Genomic DNA, 19,881 nt, shown 5'->3' with positions numbered 1-19,881 from the left:
ATATATCATATTTGCACCAACACATGCCGCTCTAATAATAGCAATCACTATCTTCGGATTGCTGTGCTGCGTAGAGTAATTCAGATACGCTCCCTGTTCACACCATCGAAAGCTTTTTCGAAATCGATAATGAACAGGTGAAGCGAAGATCTAAACTCCGCACGATATTGATCCATGATCCATAGACAATGGATGGGTTCAATGCAAGAGGATCCGAAGCGAAGCTTGCTCTCGGTTAATCAACCAACTATGTTATTTAGATTACTAAGAAAAGTCTCTAGTTCGTAGGCCTGAGAGGGGAGTGTAAAGCAGCAGATTCCCTCGAGCCCAGAGTTTCTCGGGGCGTTAAATAGAAGAAGTGAGTCAAATGGATGAAACAAATAAGGGCCTCGCGTAACTTTGCCCCCAGGCCCAGTTTTTTCATATTATTTTCACCCTGGGCACGGATTTACTCCCGTAGGTCCTGCTATGCACTGTTCATAATATGCAAATTATGCTGAATGGTCTGGCCTGGTCTGATTATGCTTCAGATCGCACGACCTCCTCGCGGTCGCCGCTGCAAACCGTATTCGGATAGGTCAATATTGTATAGGGCCAAGCTGGCAGTAGGCTCATCCAACTGACGAGGATCTGCTGTCTGCTCGTCATGTGTTAGGGGCAAGTGAATCTGGCTGGGGGTAGATCCTGCACTGGGGAAAGTGCTAATAGGACCCGAGGTAGAGCTGCATACGCCGAGCGCTGCGTGGCCAATTGGGAGCTTGGTCTTCAGTATGCGAACTCTGAATACCTTGGGCACCTTCAGTTTCAATTAAGACCCTTAAGAAGAAGGGGTGATGTCAGGCGCATCATCGGAAGACGAGCTGCTGCTAACCCGAAGACAGTAACTGTCGAGAGTAGGACACTCGGTGCCAGCCGTACCACCGCTGTGCTGAAACCAACCGCAGGCACCTCACGGAGCGAGGCGGCAGACGGGCTAGTGGTTTCAAGCTTTGAAAACACTGCCGTCAAGCTGGGTGTAGCGAGTACCAAACATAGTATTTCCAATCCGAAACCTTCGATGTCAGGGATCCCTCAAAACTAAAGAGAGACAAGAACATCGGTCACCAGAGCCCGGTTAAGAAGGTGGTATCCTGCTCAGTACTAGAAAACCATACATATTCTCCGCAAGATTGCTAAAAATACGGAAACCCGTACTGTCGACGAGCGGAATGAAAAGAATCTCGCTAAATACCAGGCGATTGTTGAGGAATATAACAGAAAACGCCTGGCAGACGAGATGAAGGCGAAACCCACCGCTCTCAAAAGCAATCGATCGCAAGACAAAGTCGAATAAAACACAAGCGGGGCAGAGTGGGCAAAAGTTCGGATGCTAAGCTAGGAGGAGGATTTGCTACTCCGCCAACGATGTTGGAGGAGATAAGGATCGATGATACCACCAAGCAAGCAGATCATGCTGAAGGTTATCTTCCGGTTTGCTCTTGTAACGGATTTCACTGAGGACTTCCTCAAAAGTCTTGCCTTCCGTCGGCTTTATGAATAGATCTAGCGGTCTAGTCCCCCTTCGTCTCCCCACCTTTTCTTACGGTGCTCCATCCTTCATGTCCGCCTTAATTTTAAGCAGAGGTTTTTCGGATGACGCCGTATGTTGTTGTCTCTTGTCCCTCTTCGTCTTCTTCTTTTGGGCCCTGGAGAGTACCTGAGTGAAGTCTCCTTCGGATGTCCCTTCCTGCATTTGTTCCCTCTGCAATGGGCTGTCTGCGATCCGTTTGGTACTCGCGATTTTTCTGCTTCCCGCGGATTTTCTCTTACTCTCCATGTCCACCTATAATATGAAATTCTGTCCAAGAACTCCAGCTCAATTAGCCCGTTTTTACCCTTTTGCTGACGTTTTTCTGGAGGAACATCACAAATCGCATGTGCTTCACAGCTGCCGCGCATTCCTTAATAAGCCTATCTCTCCCACTCGGCTTATATTCGAAACCATTTGGTTAGTTCCGGCAGTTTCCATTGTGCCTCTTTCCACAATTATAGCACTGCGTGGTACTGTTTGGGTTCCCGTCTTCGTTGCAAGTGCCGCATCACTTTGCGAGTCAGTCTCTCCATCTGCGCATCCCGATGCCTCGTCGGGTATTTCTGCTCTTGTTGCTTCCTTCACTGGGCGCTGAGGCGAGCGGCGCATTTTCGTGTTGCGCATAAACGCAGTCAGCTCACTCCCCATTTCCACCATCTTCTCGTTTGTTTTGTTTTTATTCGCCATTTAATCTTTTTACCAGCGCGTCCTATGCAAAGGAGCGGGCCGCAATAGTCATGAACGGGTATACCCTCGGGGACAAGAGTTGTCGACGGCTTGTATTGGTCATCAGCAGTTCACGCTTCATCGGGAAACTTTCTCGAGGTTACTATTTAGAAAGCAGGTACTATGCCAGCTAGGGGTCAAAACTACTTGCTTGGGAACCTCGGGGAAGCTACTCCCCATATCGTAAGCGACTTATTAAGGATCGTTGACGACCCCTGACTGAGCCTCTGGCCTGAGCCCTATTAGAGTCCAGAGTGGTGCTTTTGGTACTGGAGCTCCCTTTACTATGTTGGCTCACGGAGTGAAACTTTAGAAACTGGCTTGAAAGCCAGGCCCTCCGAGGAAGTGTCAGGATAGACCTTCCTTTGTGCAGACGTTAGGCTCTGATTAGTAGCCTTTTCGGTTTTTTAGGCCATTCACCACCGGTTTGGCTCTGACTGACTTATTTCACCATGGATCCGCATACATCCAGGGCGTAGCTTGTCATCGTAACATAAGAAGGCAGACCGCATTTCTTTACAAAAAGAAAGTCATCTCCGAGGGCACACTAGTCGACTAAAGCCACGCCGCCCCACGATTCCTTTTCGAAAATAACCAAGCAGCTCCTTCCTGCTCAGAAAGTTCATTGTAAAATGAGGTACCGAAACCAATCGAGCACAAGAAGGATAACAGATAATAATAAAAAAAAACTTTTTCCAGGAGGACACATAAACAATCAATCCACTGGATTGATCACAATTGACGTGGGGACCAGAAATCTCTTTTATGAAAAAAACATGAATTTCCGCATGATGAGGTAACCAAGAAAACGTTTGCTCCGCTTATGTTTTCCCAATTAAGCTTTTTATGTTTTCCTAATTAAACTTTCAGGAAGTTCAGCAATAAAATACATTTTCTCATTAAACATAATCTGATTTCTCCCATGCAATTCTCAACTCTTTATGCAACTTTGAGCCGGCAATCCAAAGCACTGCAACCACCAACACTACCAATCCGTTAACCAATAAATGCAGCTCTAATCTTACCCGCTTGCGCTAGTCAGATAAGTCCACATAACTTAATTCATATTTTACCAAAACACTAATCCATAATAACTACCGACACTTCTTGTCGTGCAGGTCACAGTTTTGTCGTGAACCCCATAAATACGATTTCTTGTCATCATGTCCATCAGCAATTCATATGCATGTTGGATAGATTGCCTTATATGAAAATTGTGTCAACACACTGAACTAATGCTGACACTAAGTCGAAAGATTGGGAAAGCCCGGGCCGGAACAAATGGGTCAGCCGCAGGGAGGAAGGAAATGCTGGCTGCGTTGTCGGAATCACAGCGACTTAGGCTGGGTAGAGGGCTTCCGTGATTGCGACCAATGCAGGGTAACACCCGCATTAATAACTCCTACACCATTTCAGGATTTATGAGGTTGATAGCTTGTTGAGGAAATTCCAAGGGAGGGAATGCTCTGGAAGTGCAATGGGGGATGATATCAAGATGAATTCAGGACCATCGATCGTAATATCCCCATCCGATTTCCATAACTTTTTGCGGTCTTTCTCAAAATTGTTATGCGTTTCAAGACAGCTTGAATCGCTCTCGGTGATAGATACATTCCAGAGGAAAAACTATGAAATGGCCTAAAAGATGAATCTATCTTCTGTGCCCTACGTACACAAAGAGAGTACTTAATCCATGAACGTTACTCGTCCACGCTAGCACGTCATAAATCAATAGACAACACGGAGACATTTTCCATGGTTTGTTGGCCCTTCGGTTTTCATGCTGGTCAAAAATGCATTCCACGACTGCTTTCATTCAAATTAAAAGAAACCCATGTACGCCAGGCCCTTCCATCTGTCCATACGTATCATAGTATTAACTCGTATGTGATTACCGCAATTGATTAAGATCTTTCTCTTGCCTTGTTTTTCAACGGGAAGTTTCAGATACTTTGTCGTGGGTCACGTTTTGGCAATTTATTAAAATTTCATTTTGAGAAAAAGACAGACAACAACCACGAATTATACGCTCCGGAAATATTAACTGTACATTTATCTGATATTAGAATTGTTCTAATAGATTGGGCTAGTGGTTAGGAAGGATGAGTTTGATTTTCATGGTGGAAGACGGAGGGTTTGAAATTGGATGAGTTTACATGGCTAGATATGTATCAGGGATTTGTCTACGGAATTGCTACTGGAATAGGTCATTAAATGCAAATGTTATGAGATGTATAACAAGAAAGATACTTCGATGAATTTGTTGGAGGAACTTCTATTAAGCAATGGACCATGAATTGTAGGATGAATTTGTTTAATCTACGAAAAGAAGATCTGTGGATAAATCAATTCATCAATCGAGTAGAGAGTAGCTATTCCTAACTTTATTTAGGTAATTCCTACTCCATAAAAGTTGAAAAAAATATATACTTGCTCTCTAACGGCGGCTTGGTCTGTTATGCTTCAGGTTAAAGTTGCATAATTCGGCAAGTCCTCACACGACCCCCTCGTGGTGGCCACTGGAAACCGTCTTCGGTCGAGACAAGAGCGTGTAGGGACGGGCTGGGAGTAGGCTCATCCAACTGACGAGGATCTGCTTATCTGCTGGTCATGTGTTACGGGCAAGTAAATCTGCCGGGGGGATGGACCAAAGTAACAGCCCGGGGATCGTCCTCCATGCACCGGAGAAGGTGCTAATAGGACCCCAAGCCAAGATGGAACAGCATACGCCCAGTGCTGCGTGGCCAATGTGGAGCTTGGTCTTTAGTATGCGAACTCTGAATACCTTGGGCACCTTTAGTTTCAAATAAGACCTTTACCCTGGTGGCCGAGCCAGCCAGGGTAGACATTATTCCCGGACTACTCGTAGGACCAAGACATGAACTCAATTCTCAAAAAACAAAAACAAAAAACAACGATAGAAGAAGAGGAGGTGATACCAGGCGCATCATCGAAGGACGAGCTGCTGGTCTCCAGTCAGGAGACAGTAGCCATCGTGAGCAGTACACTCGGTGCCAGTCGTAGCACCGCTGTGCTGAAACCAACCGCAGGGACCTCCCGGAGCGAGGCGGTAGACGGTCTAGTGGCTTCCAGCCTGGAATCCACTGCCGTCAAGCTGGGTGTAGCGAGTACCAGACATAGTACTTCTAACCCGAAACCCTCAACGTCGGGGGACCCCTTGAAAGTCAGGACGTCGGTCGCCGGAAACCGGCTAAGAAGCGAAGGTCCACTGGTGTCCTGCTCAAGAGCCAGTACCAGAAGGCCATGCATATTCTCAGCAAGATTGCTAAGAATTAGACAGGCCGGTACTGTGCACCAGCAGGATGAAAAAGACCTCGCTAAATACCAGCCGATTGTTGACGAATACAATAGCAAACCCCTGGCTGACGAGCAGAAGACGAAGCCCATCTCTCTGAAACGCAATCGCTTCTTGATGATAAGGGGCGTTCGAAGATGCACTTACAATTAGGAGGAAACGCCCACGCATGGAGAAAAATGGCTATGAGAAGGACACCCAAAATATAAACCTGAAAGTCGTTGCTCTTTGCGTCCCAGGGACACAGAATATCGACTTGTATCACTTTATAAGCAGACGTCAAAACCGTTGTCAACGGGAAGCTCATGTTTCTTCTTGCATGGGCAATACGGCGACCCGAGTATGTGTGATTAGTCAGTTGAGATGAACATTTGATGCAGGTTTCGGAATCCAAACCGTCACTTTATTGTAATCCCGAAACGCGAACCACAATTTAGTGGATAAACTAAGGCAAACATCTAAGGAGAACAACGAAGATATTGGTGCTACTCTTATTGAATATTTGGCCAATGCAAGAGATAATTCAAGAAATGGTAAGGAGGTGATGACGAGCCTGAATCTCTTTAGGCAAAGTAGTAAAATGCTGCACTTTTCAGTCCGTGCAGACCGATGGAAGACTGAAAGTGCTCAGAGTAGAAAGAAGTGGAAAAGGGGTTGATAATGCCCTGAATACGTTCTAAAAATTTGTATAGCCGAGGCACATCGTCCTCCACTATAATGAGGTAATGCTTTGAAATCTTAAGGATTCCATGAGCGTATTGGGTTGGCGGCCCAATGCATAGCGAATGAAAGAGCGCCATTTACTCCTAAGGCGAGCCAATTGCGGTCATTACATATTGTTACCAAAAGGATGGAGCGAGCAACTCAAATAAGTCCAAGACAGAAAGCTGCAGAGGACATAAAGATAAGCAGAAAAGTGACGGGTGAAACTGGCGTGAACCTTCCAACAATGAAAAAAGTTTGGAAGCTCCAAGGAATCAGCAGCGGATGGATTTTGAAATAGGTTCACAAATGAGGAAATATGGGAGAAAATGCTGGGACAATTGTGAACCCAAAGAAATAAATAAAACAAATTAAGCCTTGGTCAATTGAGAGCAGGGGTGATTCCTTTTATGGAAAGATTCTGCAGGAGTTAAAGGAGACAACACAGAAGGAAGAACTTCTCCTTGAGCTCCAGGAGGTAAAGTAAGGGAACGAGGTCACGGTGACACAACTGACCAACAAGAGATATGAAATGCAGGGATTTCGACGTAATCACCATCTTCTACTAACTGCTAAATCTTCGGAATATTGTCACATAGCAAGATCTTCCGCAAGCAAACACAATAGATCTGATCGATGTAGACGTGCAATGAAAAGGACCCCAGGGAGAGGAATTGCGAAAAAGGCACTGAATGTAGGTTGTGCAATGTCGCAGGCTTTGATGATAAGGGCCATCCCGTAGGAAACGAGAAACACCCGCTGTCTAGGAGATATCCAAGGGCCAATCAGTTCAAGAGCTTAACGTGAGCGCGACGATTATTAGCGAGCCATGCAGATGAAAAAGCAACGCGGTATGGACCACCGACAGAGGTAGAAAGTTCGCAATTTGGACAATAGAAAGGTAAGTATTCTAAAAAGTAGTCTCAACATCTATTAATGGGTTAACAACATCCAAGATTAACCGTATTCACGTCCATAATGGCTATGCTCTATGTAGTGTTAGATGCAATCGCATGATCCCACGTTACCATCGTGGGAGACTTTTCAACGCATGGTCTACCGAGTTGGGAAGCAAAATTTCAAATAACAAGGAGTCAATATTACTGAAAACCTTTTCTTCGCTGGATTTAGTGCTTGGTAATATCGGAAATACCTATACCTTACTTCAAGGAATAATAAACTCAATGGTAAGCAAGGACCCCAATTAGCGCTGTGGTGCGCCGTTTTGATGACACAAACTCCTAATACCATGACTGGTGTATTAAGTGCAAGGGGCAGAGTCAAGCTGGTTTTGATCTTCACAGCCAGTTTATAACATTCATAAGGAAAAACAGCCCCCCCCCCCCCCAAAATTAGAGATTTCCCTGAAGCCCTCATAGAATGGTTTAGCTAGGGTCCGCAGCCTCGGGTTTCTCCCTCTTTCTCCGCAGCTTTGGCAATGCCAATTGTAGGGTATGCCGTGTCTGGCGATTTGACTGTCAGCCAGAATGGTTATACTACGCTTGGAATTCTGATGGTACCCAGCCATTGACAGGCTTCCTTTATCACCAGTACTTCCGGTTCTAAGATATTGGCCAATCCCGGAAGACCGTACGACTTATCTACGCTTTGCGAGAAAACTCCCGCGTTGACTCCGTAGACAACATTTGACCCGTCAGTGAAGAACACTATGCCATAGCGTTGTAACACGTCGCCGGTCTTTCACTCTGCACTGATTGAAAAGTCTACAATAAAGTGTCTCCCCGGGTTCGGCGCATGTGCGTGAAATTCCGTAGTGAATGCTCAGAGATCCCGAGGTGCTTCCTCTAGGATGTTACTATGTATAACTGTTGGCCAACATCCGGACTCACGTTGTCTGATAGCGCTAGGTAGCCAATAGGTACGGCGGAAGGAAAATGTAAAGAAATTGTCAGCAACGTGAACGCAGTCCATGGTGTTTCCACGTCAAGGCGCAAAAATAATACCTACAGAAAACCTTGTCAAACTGGTGATATTATGAAACCAATGTCCGTACCGAACAACAACCGAGAAAAAATTACCGATCCGCAAATAATGAACATGAAATTGAAGCGACTATTTTCTGGATAGAAAGCTCCCCTATGAAGGCCACGTAGGTTGAAAGTTTCATGGGGGGTGGAGTGCCTCAAAGGTGGGCTCGTTATTCTGGAACGTGAAACTCCCGTGAAAAACTACCCTTATTGGCTATGCTGACGACATCAAAATTATGATAGTCGGCAAAACATTTGAGGATGTCGTCTGAGTATGTGAGAAATTAATCAGGCTGATCAAGGAATGAATGAATAAAAGGCTGATGCCGTAGTAGTCAGCAGTTGCAAGCGGAAAGAAGTTTTAAGCTTTCGTGCAGCGCAGCATGTGATAGAATCCAAGCCGTTCATCAAGTACCTCGGTGTTATTCTGGATCATCGAGCGAAAAAAGCATAGAATCCAGCAGCTGCGATAGCGGGGATGATGCTCATATATTTGAGGAGCCAAACCACCGCGGTGACTGTTGCCAGAGACCCAGAGTGTTCACATCCATTTTGCTATATGCAGCTTCAGTTTGATCGCAGGCAGAAGAGCGACGATAGGGAAAGACGCGCGCAATCGCCAATCGGGGTGTGGCGAGAACGTTGGGATAATTTTCACAAGGGGATGCACAAGCTGATCCCAAATATTCAGATTAGGATTATAAGCAACTATTGAGCTTAGTCAGTTTCCAGCAGGCTATAGTGAATACCGCAGATATTTAGATCGTTTTGGACATAAGGATTTCCTGTCCGGAATATCGAAATAGATATGAGGACCCGGAGCACGTGCCCTTTTTATGCGCAAGATTTCTCAGTGGGAGAAACCAGCTTAAACTCTTGAGAAAACTAGAGACAAGCATGCCGCAAATTTTCGAATACAAGGAAGCATCGACTGTAATTTGTGGCACCATTAGGAGGAGCTTCGAAAGCCAGAGCACTAACGCTGGCTTAGAGGGGACCATTCTCATCGTAGAACTAAACTGGGTTTTAATCCATACATAATTCCATAGAGGATAAGAGGTAAGGGAAAATGGTTCTAATGGGTTAAGGTGTCATGCTGTGGTTTCGACCTCTAAAAATTTGTATACGCGATTTAAAAACAATGCGGGAACTTGGGAATACCACTATATTTTCTCAAGGCGAACGAGGGAAACAACGTTTCTCGAATCTATCAAAAGGATTGACCGAGCGTTGAAGGAAGCTAGTGCGGTATTCCCGAACATTGAGCGACCCCGAATGCCTAATCATGTGCTTCCAGCAATCAGATGTCAACCGAAAATCCACAAGAATGGGAACGAGATGCGAGCAATCATTGTGGACTCGAACCCACCGACGCACAACATCGCCAAGTGGTTGATCAATGAGTGCTTGGCCCTTGGGATGACCAATAGTAAGCATTCAGTGGCTAACTCCCGTGAGCTAATATAGAAGTTGCAACGTATTAAGAGGATAGATGAGGACGAAGTGATGGTGTCGTTCGACGTGAAGGCATTGTTTCCCAACACGCCAGTGAAAGAATCAATTGTCGGACTCGAAAGATGGCTGGTCCAGTTTGTATCTAGCCCGGGAGAGAGAAGAGGAGTTGGAATCTATACGAACTTTGCCAGGCTCTATATGAACGAAAACTATTTTACATGTCGGGATAGATTCCACAAAACTACTTCGGGAATAACGATGGGGAATCCCTTCTCGCCGTTACTCACTGAAAGGTTCATGTTGATTCGTGGGAAATAATAACTAAAGTATGGTTCAGGTATGTAGACGACGTATTTGCGATTGTTAGAAGAGACGATGTCGACATGGTCATCTTCTCTATAAATAAGATTCATAAAAAAATCGCGTCTGCATTAGAGGTAGAAAAGGATGGGGCTCTATCCTTCCTAAATCTGATATCGTCAACGACTTATCACATATCCTCTTTTGGAATACTTTTTCAATAAGGAACGACAGCACATTATTGACACCGCTATTAAGAGTGGGGATAAACCTCAGACTATTGAGAAGCTGAACGTAAGGAAAATCAAGCAACATAATAAGCATGCCTATACAACACTATTCTCACAGCATAAGGAGGCAACTATGAGACTGATAAATATCCCGTGTGCCTACCTATTTAACAGCATCAGGAATTAGATAAAAAAGTTTCAACTGGAAGTCGTAGGTTCGAGTCAATCGTCAACCTTGCGGAATTTACTGGGAAGCATCAAGGGTCCTTTGGCAGCGGAGGAAAATTTAACTAATTGGTGAATAAGCGTAAAAGAACCTTATAATCGCTACTGGTCAAATGGTAGTATAGGTCCCAGGGCGAAACGTGGATTGGTACCCACGATGGAGCATAAAACCTGGGAAACGCCTGCTGAACCAACACCAACAGCTCAACTACCAAACCCTATCTCCTCCTCCACGTGGTGATCGCTGGGAGTTTTTTTTTTCATGAAAAACTCCAGACGGAGAAGGATGAAAGCGAGTCTCCCGCACAGTTAGGGTTGGGTAGCGCTGACAACCCGATACGGAAAACCGATGTTACGAAGCCACGGAAAAAGCCTCGGACAGGATGGATGAATCAAAACGACGAACCCGGCAACGATAACGGTTTAACGATTTGCCATTTTCTCATTGAATGTGCGCTCCCTGTACAAACCGAATGCTGCTGAGCAGCTAGCCAGTATAAAGCCGATGTAACAGCATTGCAAGAGGTGCAATGGACAGGGACCGGTTTCCTGAAGAAGAGCTGCTACACCAGTAGGGACGGAGCCCGGATTCAGGCGATAGTCAGCTCCCATAGTTTACATTGGGATACCAATGATAAGGAACTGCTATTCAGTTTGCAGTATTGCATGAAACGGTTGTTGAAAGTATCCGGTTTGCGCGGAAAGCGGTCCACACACATACGTGGGCCCCTCCAGACGGGACCACTTTCAACCAAATTGACCATATGCTGATTGAACGTCGCTTTCTCTCAGACTTGATGAATGGGGCCAATATAGATTCGGACCACTATCTCATTAGCATAGTGCTCCGAGCTCGAATTACAACACCACCTACAATCCCCTCCGGCAGTCAGGTGAGAATGAATACTGCAGCCCTTCACAACACAGCCTTCTGTAACACTTATAAGGACGAAATGGATGCCGCAATAAGCACATTCAACAAAGACCCTGGAGACAAATGATATAAACATACTTGGCCCCAGTCGCAAGAAAAGTCGGAACGGCTTCTTTGACGATGAACGTAAGCTAACAACGGAACGGAAGAATTCCGCATACCAAGTAATGTTGCATTCTCAAAGAACGCGGGCACGCGCAGAGACTTATCACTAACTCCGTCCAGCGGAGAAGCGACTTCACAGACGGAAAAAGGAAGCCTGGGAGAACCAACAAGTCTGTGAACTAGAAAAATACAGGGAACAACCGCACCACTCACGCAAGTTTCCCAACATGTCAGTAGGATGAAGCCTTACACACCTCGATGATCATCCTGCCGAGACAAAGAGGGAAATCTGATTTCCGACAGAATGGGAATATTTAAGCGATGAATTGAGTATTTTGATGAGCTGCTCAACAACCAAAATATCTGTGAGTTGGAGGTCCCGCCAATTGAAGACGACGGACAAATTCTGCCACCACCAAGTATAGAAGAAACAGTCCGAGCAATCGACAGGCTTAAATACCATAAGTAACCAGGAGCCGAATTGGTTAAATATGGCGGCGACCAATTACACGAAGTGGTTCATCAACTGATGCTCAAAGGAATAGCGAATCAATGCCTGACGACTGGCAACGGGGCATTATCTGTCTCATACATAAAAAGGTGGATATTACACAGTGCAGCAATTATAGAGGTATCACATTGTTGTGTACCATCTATAAGATATTCTCCTCTATCTTGCTAGGCCGGATGGCCTCATACGCCCAGAACATCATTGGTCCATAACAAAAAGGCTTCACTCCCGGAAAATCAGCAACAGATCAGATTTTCTCTCTGCGGCAAGCGATGGAAAAACTATTGGAATATGGACAACAGTTGCACCATCTGTTCATCGACTTTAAAGCCGCCTATGATAGCATAGTCAGGGTAAAACTGTACACGGCCATGAGAGAATTCGGTATACCGACGAAATTAATAAGACTGACTAGGCTGACCCTGACCAATGTGCGAGGCCAGATAAAAGCAGCAGGATCACTCTCAAGACCATTCGACATCAACAACGGTCTACGACAAGGGGATGTGCTATCATGCGTCCTCTTTAACCTGGCCCTCGAGGAAGTAATCCGTGATGCTGATGCAAATTAAAGAGGTACGATCCTCTTTAAGTCCACCCACCTCCTTGCCTATGCTGACGATATCGACATCATGGGAAGAACCACCCGAGACGTACAAACTGCCTTCATCCAGATCGAGCAGGCGGCATTCGACGCGAGATCTTGGGCTGCACATCAATGAAGGCAAGACAAAATATATGGTGGCAACGTCAGCACCGAAGACGAACCAACCAACAACATCAAACCGCACTGGTCAAACACGAAGAAGAATGAGGATAGGAGAATACAACTTTGAGACCGTTGACAATTTCTTCTATCTAGGATCGAAAATCACAACCGATAACAGCTACGATGATGAAATCCGCGCACGGTTGTTGTCAACCAACAGAGCCTATTTCAGCTTACAAAGACTGTTCCGCTCGAAACGTCTCACCATAGGGTCAAAGCTCTTACTGTACAAGAGTATGATCTTGCCAGTCCTCATGTATTCTTCGGAAACTTGGGTTCTTAGCAAGAAAAATTGCAAACTCTTGGCCGCGTTCGAGAGAAGAATCCTCCGAAGAATTTTTGGCCCCCTACATGAGGATGGACGATTCCGTAGCCTACACAATGACGAACTCTATGAGCGATACCATGACCGTCCGGTTGTGGATAAAATCCGGCTCAATAGGTTACGGTAGGCGCGTCACTTAATCCGTATGGATGAGGATGATCCCACCCGGAAAATCTATAAGAGCAATATCTATGGTAGAAAAAGAAGACGAGGCAAACCCTGCTTAAGATGGAACGATGGCGTAGGTCAGGACGCCAGACAGCTTTTAGGGATATCGAATTGATGGACCTCGGCGCAAAACCGGGATGTCTGGAGTTCCTCATTAAGACAGGCCTAGACCGGATACCGGTTGTTGCGCCGTTGATGATGATGATGACACTAATTCCACCTCAAAATGAGGAACATTTTACTGGTAGAGTATTAAGCACCAGCTCCAGTCCATGAAAGACTTCGTAAAGGTGACACTATGATCGTGGTAGGTAATCTGAATGCAAAACTGGGATCTGAGAATACCTTGGTTGGACATATGATTGTTAAATACTCTCTAGTGATGAACACTAGATTTAGAGGTTATCTTCTGAATGTGTACGAAAAGAAGGGCGCTCGCATCAACCTTGAAAGGGATCAACACCGGATAGTCGCTTGCCTGTGTGTCACGTCCGCTGCTTCTTCTTCCCCCCTTGATATTGATGCACATTAAGCCATCATTCAAAAATTGTTTTTTTCACGGGAGTCTTATCAGAGGTTTTGCGCTCAAGCTTTATTTCCCTGAGAAATCTCCGTAACAAAGGGAAATATATTATATTATTAGGCGGGTTAGAGAAGCAGAAGCTACCTTAAATAACAACGATTTCAGAACCTTATTCCGCATCACAAAAGTATTTGAGGGCGATCGCAAATCATTCGATGGTTCCGGTCGAGCGTGCACGATGATGGGTAGCTCAAAAGGTGAAAGAAACACTTCACCATGATTCTCAACCATCCAAGAATCGATGAATTTCCAGCTCGTATGGATGAACTGGCTAGTTACCGTAACATTCGAATAATCTGTGGTAGAAAAAGAAGACGAGGCAGACCTTGCCTGAAATGGAGCAATGGCGTAGGTCAGGTCGCCAGACAGCATTTAGGGATATCGAATTGGTGGACCTCAACGCAAAACGGGGATGTCTGGAGTTCCTTATTAAGACCGAATACCGGTTGTTGCGCCGTTCATGATGATGAGTTATCTTGACTAAAAAGAGAATACCGAGCCTGCGTCCTGTGTTGATGGGCGAATTGATTACAGAGTCAAAATCAATGGCTAAATATCTTGGATCGGCGCTCGACTTGAAGATGAGTTTTCCGTAAGCAGGGAGGTTTGGGCTGATGGATGCAGAGATGTGGAACTGCGCGGGTGGCCATTGCTTACTGCACAGCCCCAAAACCGGGAATGATGGTGATCGAGGAAGTTATCGCCATTGGTCTCCTTGCTAAGTTACGAAAAACCACCTACAAGAGGAAGACTCAAGGGTTAGTCTTGGAGAACGGTAATATACACTGAATGAGTTGAATTTTGCTTGAGAAAAAGAATCAAGTGGCAAATGGACACCGCGGTACATCGGCAACTTCCATGGCAGATCCGAAAGCATGGTAAGATTAATAATTTTCTTACCTAGTATCCAAGCGGGCATGGAGGTTTTCGGTGTTACCTGCACAAAATTGGAAAGGTGCAATCCCTTGACTGTGTGTTCTGCATGGGATGGGAGATAACACCGATCACATGTTTTTTTCTTATGGGACTCGCCAGGCAACTTTATGCAGATGTAATGTGGGGGGAGAGGGGTGTCCTGGACAATATTGTCAAGAAGATCCTGAGGAGCACTAACAGATAGAGTCATATTGCCCAACCGGTTATTATTCTCGCGGAGAGGGTTGAGCTCGACCGGTGGAGTGACCGGATTGCAAGAGATTCTTCAAACCAACAATTTTTCCTCCTCCTCTCCCCTCTTTTTGGATGAAGAAATTCTTTTTCATTAAGGCTCCCTAAGGAGGGAGAATGGGAGAACTAGCTCGAATGTGTCAAACGGTTTCAGACTAGTTGTCTAATGACAGGAGGGTGTTTAGTTGGCAATCCGACGAGATACTTAGACATTCATCTACTCTACTCAAAAAAGAAAGCAGGATGGCCACATACATATGGAAAATAAAACATCAAAAGAAGTTGACGAAGACAGCGAATCACTGGTCGTATTTCTAAATCGGGGCATGCGGTGGATGGGTCAAGATGGTTGGAGGAAGGACATCTTGAAGGTCAAAAATCGAAATGGAAAGGTTCAGCGGCGGCGACGACTAGTGGATAGCCAATCTGATCAATCAAAATTTGACACTTTTTTAATTTATTGGATAGTACTACCTTCGTGGTTGACAATGGTCAAATTAAATATTCATTTTAAACATGCATCGCTTCAGTGTTCGTTAGTCATATCAAAGCGGCTTCATCTTAAACTTCACTTCTCCCTGAAAAAGGACTAATCTTGATCAGAAAAACTGGTAATACTATTTATTACACTGACATTAGAAAAACAAGTTGTGACCTTTCGTAATTTAAAATATTTGCTTTCAACAATAAACTTAACACTTTTTATTTACCAGCCGCATACCGCTTTCATGATAAAAATCTATTTTTACAAATTAAATTTCCCGAATACGCAAAGTATTCGAACTAAAAATTATAGAAAAAAACCATCTCAGTCATACTTTTCCAAATATAATATTATATAAAAGTTCTAAGTAAATATTCTATGCAACATTCCCTCCCCCACCTATTTCTCAGAATTTTTGAAGAATATAACTTCAACAATTTTAGGTAACTTAAGTGAACCAGAAAACATTAGAAATTTCTTCTGCAAAAAACACAAACAGATAAGGGGGCTATGTTTTATTTATCTAGATTACTTGCTATGTTTGCTACCCGGGGAATGGGAAATTTTGCAGTCTTATATAAAATAAGGTTTTGTTGCTTGAGAATACTCACCCGAAACTTGGGGAAAAAAGGAAAAGATCGAGTCAGTCATGATGGAATATCTGAATTTTCAAGATAATGGCACTTTCTTAACGCTTTTATTTATCAAGGTTAGTCTTTTAAAATACTTATTAAGGAAAAAATGGGTCCTAATGAACCTCCAAGGGTTTGCTGATCTGGCATTGAAAGATCACTTATGATGATCTATTTTTCAAAATAGTCCACAGCCAAATACCAATACCAGATACACAGAAAATGACTCCTTACTCAGTTCATATTAAATTAATTTTTGTTCATATTTACCTGATTAGCCGCATTTCTGCTACCTTTTAATTCCACTAATCCTTATAATACTTTCCCAACTCAATTCTCACTCTTTCTTGTTTAATTTGTTCGCACAACCACTATCACTGCTTCCTGAACAACTCAATCATTGTAGCATCACTCGTTTCACCGTTTCTTATCCGCTTTTTTTCGTCAAAACACAAAAGCTAAGAACACTCGTTTGTAAATCATGAAAAATAATGAATTTTCTAAAAACTCTAATTTCCAAAAACTACCCGGAAAAATCGAAACAAAACTCCACCGTGTGCCCGGTGAAAGACCTCGGAAAAAAGCTCGCAACTTCTCCAATGTATCTAACGTTCTATTCGCCTCTGATATCAAACTATCTTGGTAAAATGTAAAAATTCAACTGGAAAATCTGCCAATGCGTTTGATATGTATCTATGTTCTGTGCTTGTGATGTATCTAAATTATGTTTGAGTAGTTGTTAATGTCACTGCCGTACTATTACTGTCCCGCTGTTATGTCTATCACTGTGTGTACGTACACGCACGCAATAACGATGATCAAGTACCCAACAGATTTTTAATGACACTCCTCCTCATTTGAACTAGATTTTCCCTGATTTCGATAGTCGATCCAATCTTTTTTTCGTTGTAGTTCTTTCGTAATGTTGCATAGAACACAGATTTCCCAACGGGGGGTGCCTCACTTTTCGGACGATCCCTCCACCGTTTGCCAAAGTCGGTGACGATAGTCGATTGGCATCCACTCTGGCGACGATTATCGGTTCCCCATCATGATGATGATGACAGGCCGGATAAGTCCGCAAAATTATAAAGTTGTCAATGGACCGTAACTGGAAAATAGAGAAGAATATCCAAAGAAGAAATTAAATTCTGTACTCAAAAGTCTGCCATTAGAAATTTAGAGCATGATCAAAAATGGTCGTGATGAGCAATTGAGCACCACACAGGCTGCAAATATGTTTATCTCGGAGCAAACCAGGACGCCTTAAGACAAAATTGAAAATTATTTATTAAAGGAAACAGTCCAATGATTGATGAAAGCGGCCGAGAAATGGTCCGATGGTTTCCTCTATGAGTTCCATCGCCGCGGACTCCATACGGGCAGTCAGCGCACTTAAAAGCCACCACATTAAACCTACTTAAAATTGTCACCCTCGTTAACCTCCCAACTAATTTCATGATTTATATATTTCTTTAAATTCTGGATGCCACCCTTGATAACGCAAACCTTTCCTCCATTGTAATCTTCAGCATAATTCTAATTCCCAGCAATGCTTACGGAATAGAGTATCTGCTCCCATCGGAATCGTATCTATTCCATTTAAAATTTATGCATAAATTAAAATTTGAACGTTATCATTCGTGTGGACAATTATTAGAGTTATTGAGTTGTGTGAGTCAAACTCTATGTATGCAATAAATGAATATAGCAAATAGATTGAAATATTAGTGATAAATGTCGAAAACAAATTAAATTTTATGTTAAGCTGAATGAATTTGAAAATTGACAAGCTTTCTGGGGTGTATAGCCAACGGCCATTTAGATAACTTTGTTTGCTGGCGTTTATCTGCTGTTCAGATATTTGTTTCAATTTTTCGGTGTTAAATATTAAATTAGTTGTTATTAAGAGAAGCTTCTGAAAAAAAAGAAATAATTGGAGCTCAGAAGAATGCAGCTGATGTCAGCTCCCATGGAATGCTTGAAATAGACAAGATTTGTGTGATTGAGAAATGTGCTTCAACGGAAGAAAAGCTCTCGGCCATTTACCTCGAAATTCGAAATTCGTCAAGCAAGATGGGTCCTTTTAAGGATTGGTTAGTTTTTAGCAATTAAATTATCTTTAGTTCGCTAGCGTAAAAGTTTAGACGAAAACTTCATGGAAAACCAGAGTTTTGACAACATAAGACCAATATTATGAACAATCTACCAAAACAACAGTAAGGGTTTCAGCAATCCCGTCCTGTGATAATCGCGATAGCAATGGTTGTCGACCCGCCTCGGGAAGAGATGGGCGTTGATAAATTTCTACGCGATAGCGACGCCAGATGTCAAGAATGGCCCGACAACGGGGGTTCCTAATGTACAGTGGATTTCTCGACTTTGATGAGCCAAAAAATCAAGAAGTTGATGTCCCCTAAGACATAAACCTATATGGAAGTGAGTTCATTCATGCCATAAAATCATGATTACAGATAGTCAGACTGGGCCTACCGCCTACCGATAGCACTCCTCCACAGGAAAACCAATACTGTCAACACCCGTGTTGGTAATCACGAAGTTATTTAAAATTCTACAAGATACCTGAGGGTAATGGCCTATGCCCAGCTTTGCTACAAGAGGTACTTGGGATATACGCAAGTGAACACGGCGAAAGTTAGTTTACCTCTTAGAGGGAAGATACCAAAATAAAATCCCCCCAAGCTGGAAATCCAGCGGAGTAAAAGACAATGTTTTCGAAAGCCCTGTTCGGAGGCAGATGTAAACACTTGAAGAAACGTCTATCGACCCGCACAGTCCGGACGACTCTCATTTCCACAGAAAATGTACAGCCGCCTCCTGTTGAAAAACTTTCAGGAACTAGTTCTACAGCAAGACACTGACACCTTTCAGAAACGAACTAGAACTGTAGATCTACATGAGATAAGTGACAGTCAAGCCTGGATATGGACCATCATCATCATCAATGGCGCAACAACCGATATCCGGTCTAGACCTGCCTTAATAAGGAACTCTAGACATTCCGGTTTTGCGCCGACGTCCACCAACTCGATATCCCTAAAAGCTGTCTGGAGTCCTAACCCAAGCCATCGTGCCAACTCAGGCAGGGCCTGCCTCGTCTTCTATTTCTACCATAGATATTGTCTTTATAGACTTTCCAGGCTAAATCATTCATACGGATTAAATGAGCCGCCCACCGCAACCTATTGAACCGGATTTTATCCACAACCTCTTCTTCTTATTTTCCTTCAGCCTTTGTCCCGTTCATAAGGGGGAGTCGGCTCGTCGTGATCGGTTTCGCCATTTGGCTCTATCTAATGCCTGATCTGGACGCAATCTCGAGGCTTTTAAATCCCCATCCGGCATATCAAGCTACCGTTGTTTCGGCCTGCCTTTTGGTCGCTTATTTAAAGGGGAAAAAATTCTTCGGAGTATTCTTCTCTCGAACGCGGTGAAGAGTTCGCAATTTTTTTTTGCTAAGAACCCAGGTCTCCTAGGAGTACATAAGAACTGGCAAGACCATTGTCTTGTACAGTACGACCTTTGACCCTATGGTGAGACCTTTCGAGCGGAACAGTTATTGCAAGCTGAAATAGGCTGTGTTGGCAGCTAGCAATCGTGCGCGGATTTCATCGTCGTAGCTGTTATCGGTTAAAATTTTCGACGCTAGATAGCAGAAGTTATCAACAGT

The 19,881-nt window shown here is 43.9% G+C and overlaps 1 protein-coding gene across 2 annotated transcripts in view; it reads right to left on the bottom strand.

The window, feature by feature from the left end:
* LOC119652300 (thrombospondin type-1 domain-containing protein 4) overlaps positions 1 to 19,881 on the bottom strand; it is a 160,704-nt gene that overhangs the window by 131,882 nt on the left and 8,941 nt on the right. For both annotated transcript variants that reach the window (XM_038056300.1, XM_038056301.1), the window contains exon 2: positions 16,461 to 17,301. In XM_038056300.1, coding sequence (XP_037912228.1) covers positions 16,461 to 16,474 — 14 coding nt within the window. In that variant the 5' untranslated portion in view covers positions 16,475 to 17,301. The remainder of the gene's footprint in view (positions 1 to 16,460; positions 17,302 to 19,881) is intronic.

Source organism: Hermetia illucens, chromosome 3, assembly GCF_905115235.1.
Source record: "Hermetia illucens chromosome 3, iHerIll2.2.curated.20191125, whole genome shotgun sequence".
Lineage (NCBI taxonomy): Eukaryota > Metazoa > Arthropoda > Insecta > Diptera > Stratiomyidae > Hermetia > Hermetia illucens.
The sequence above is the reverse complement of the archived record's forward strand: the minus strand, read 5'-3'. Positions and strand labels throughout refer to the sequence as shown.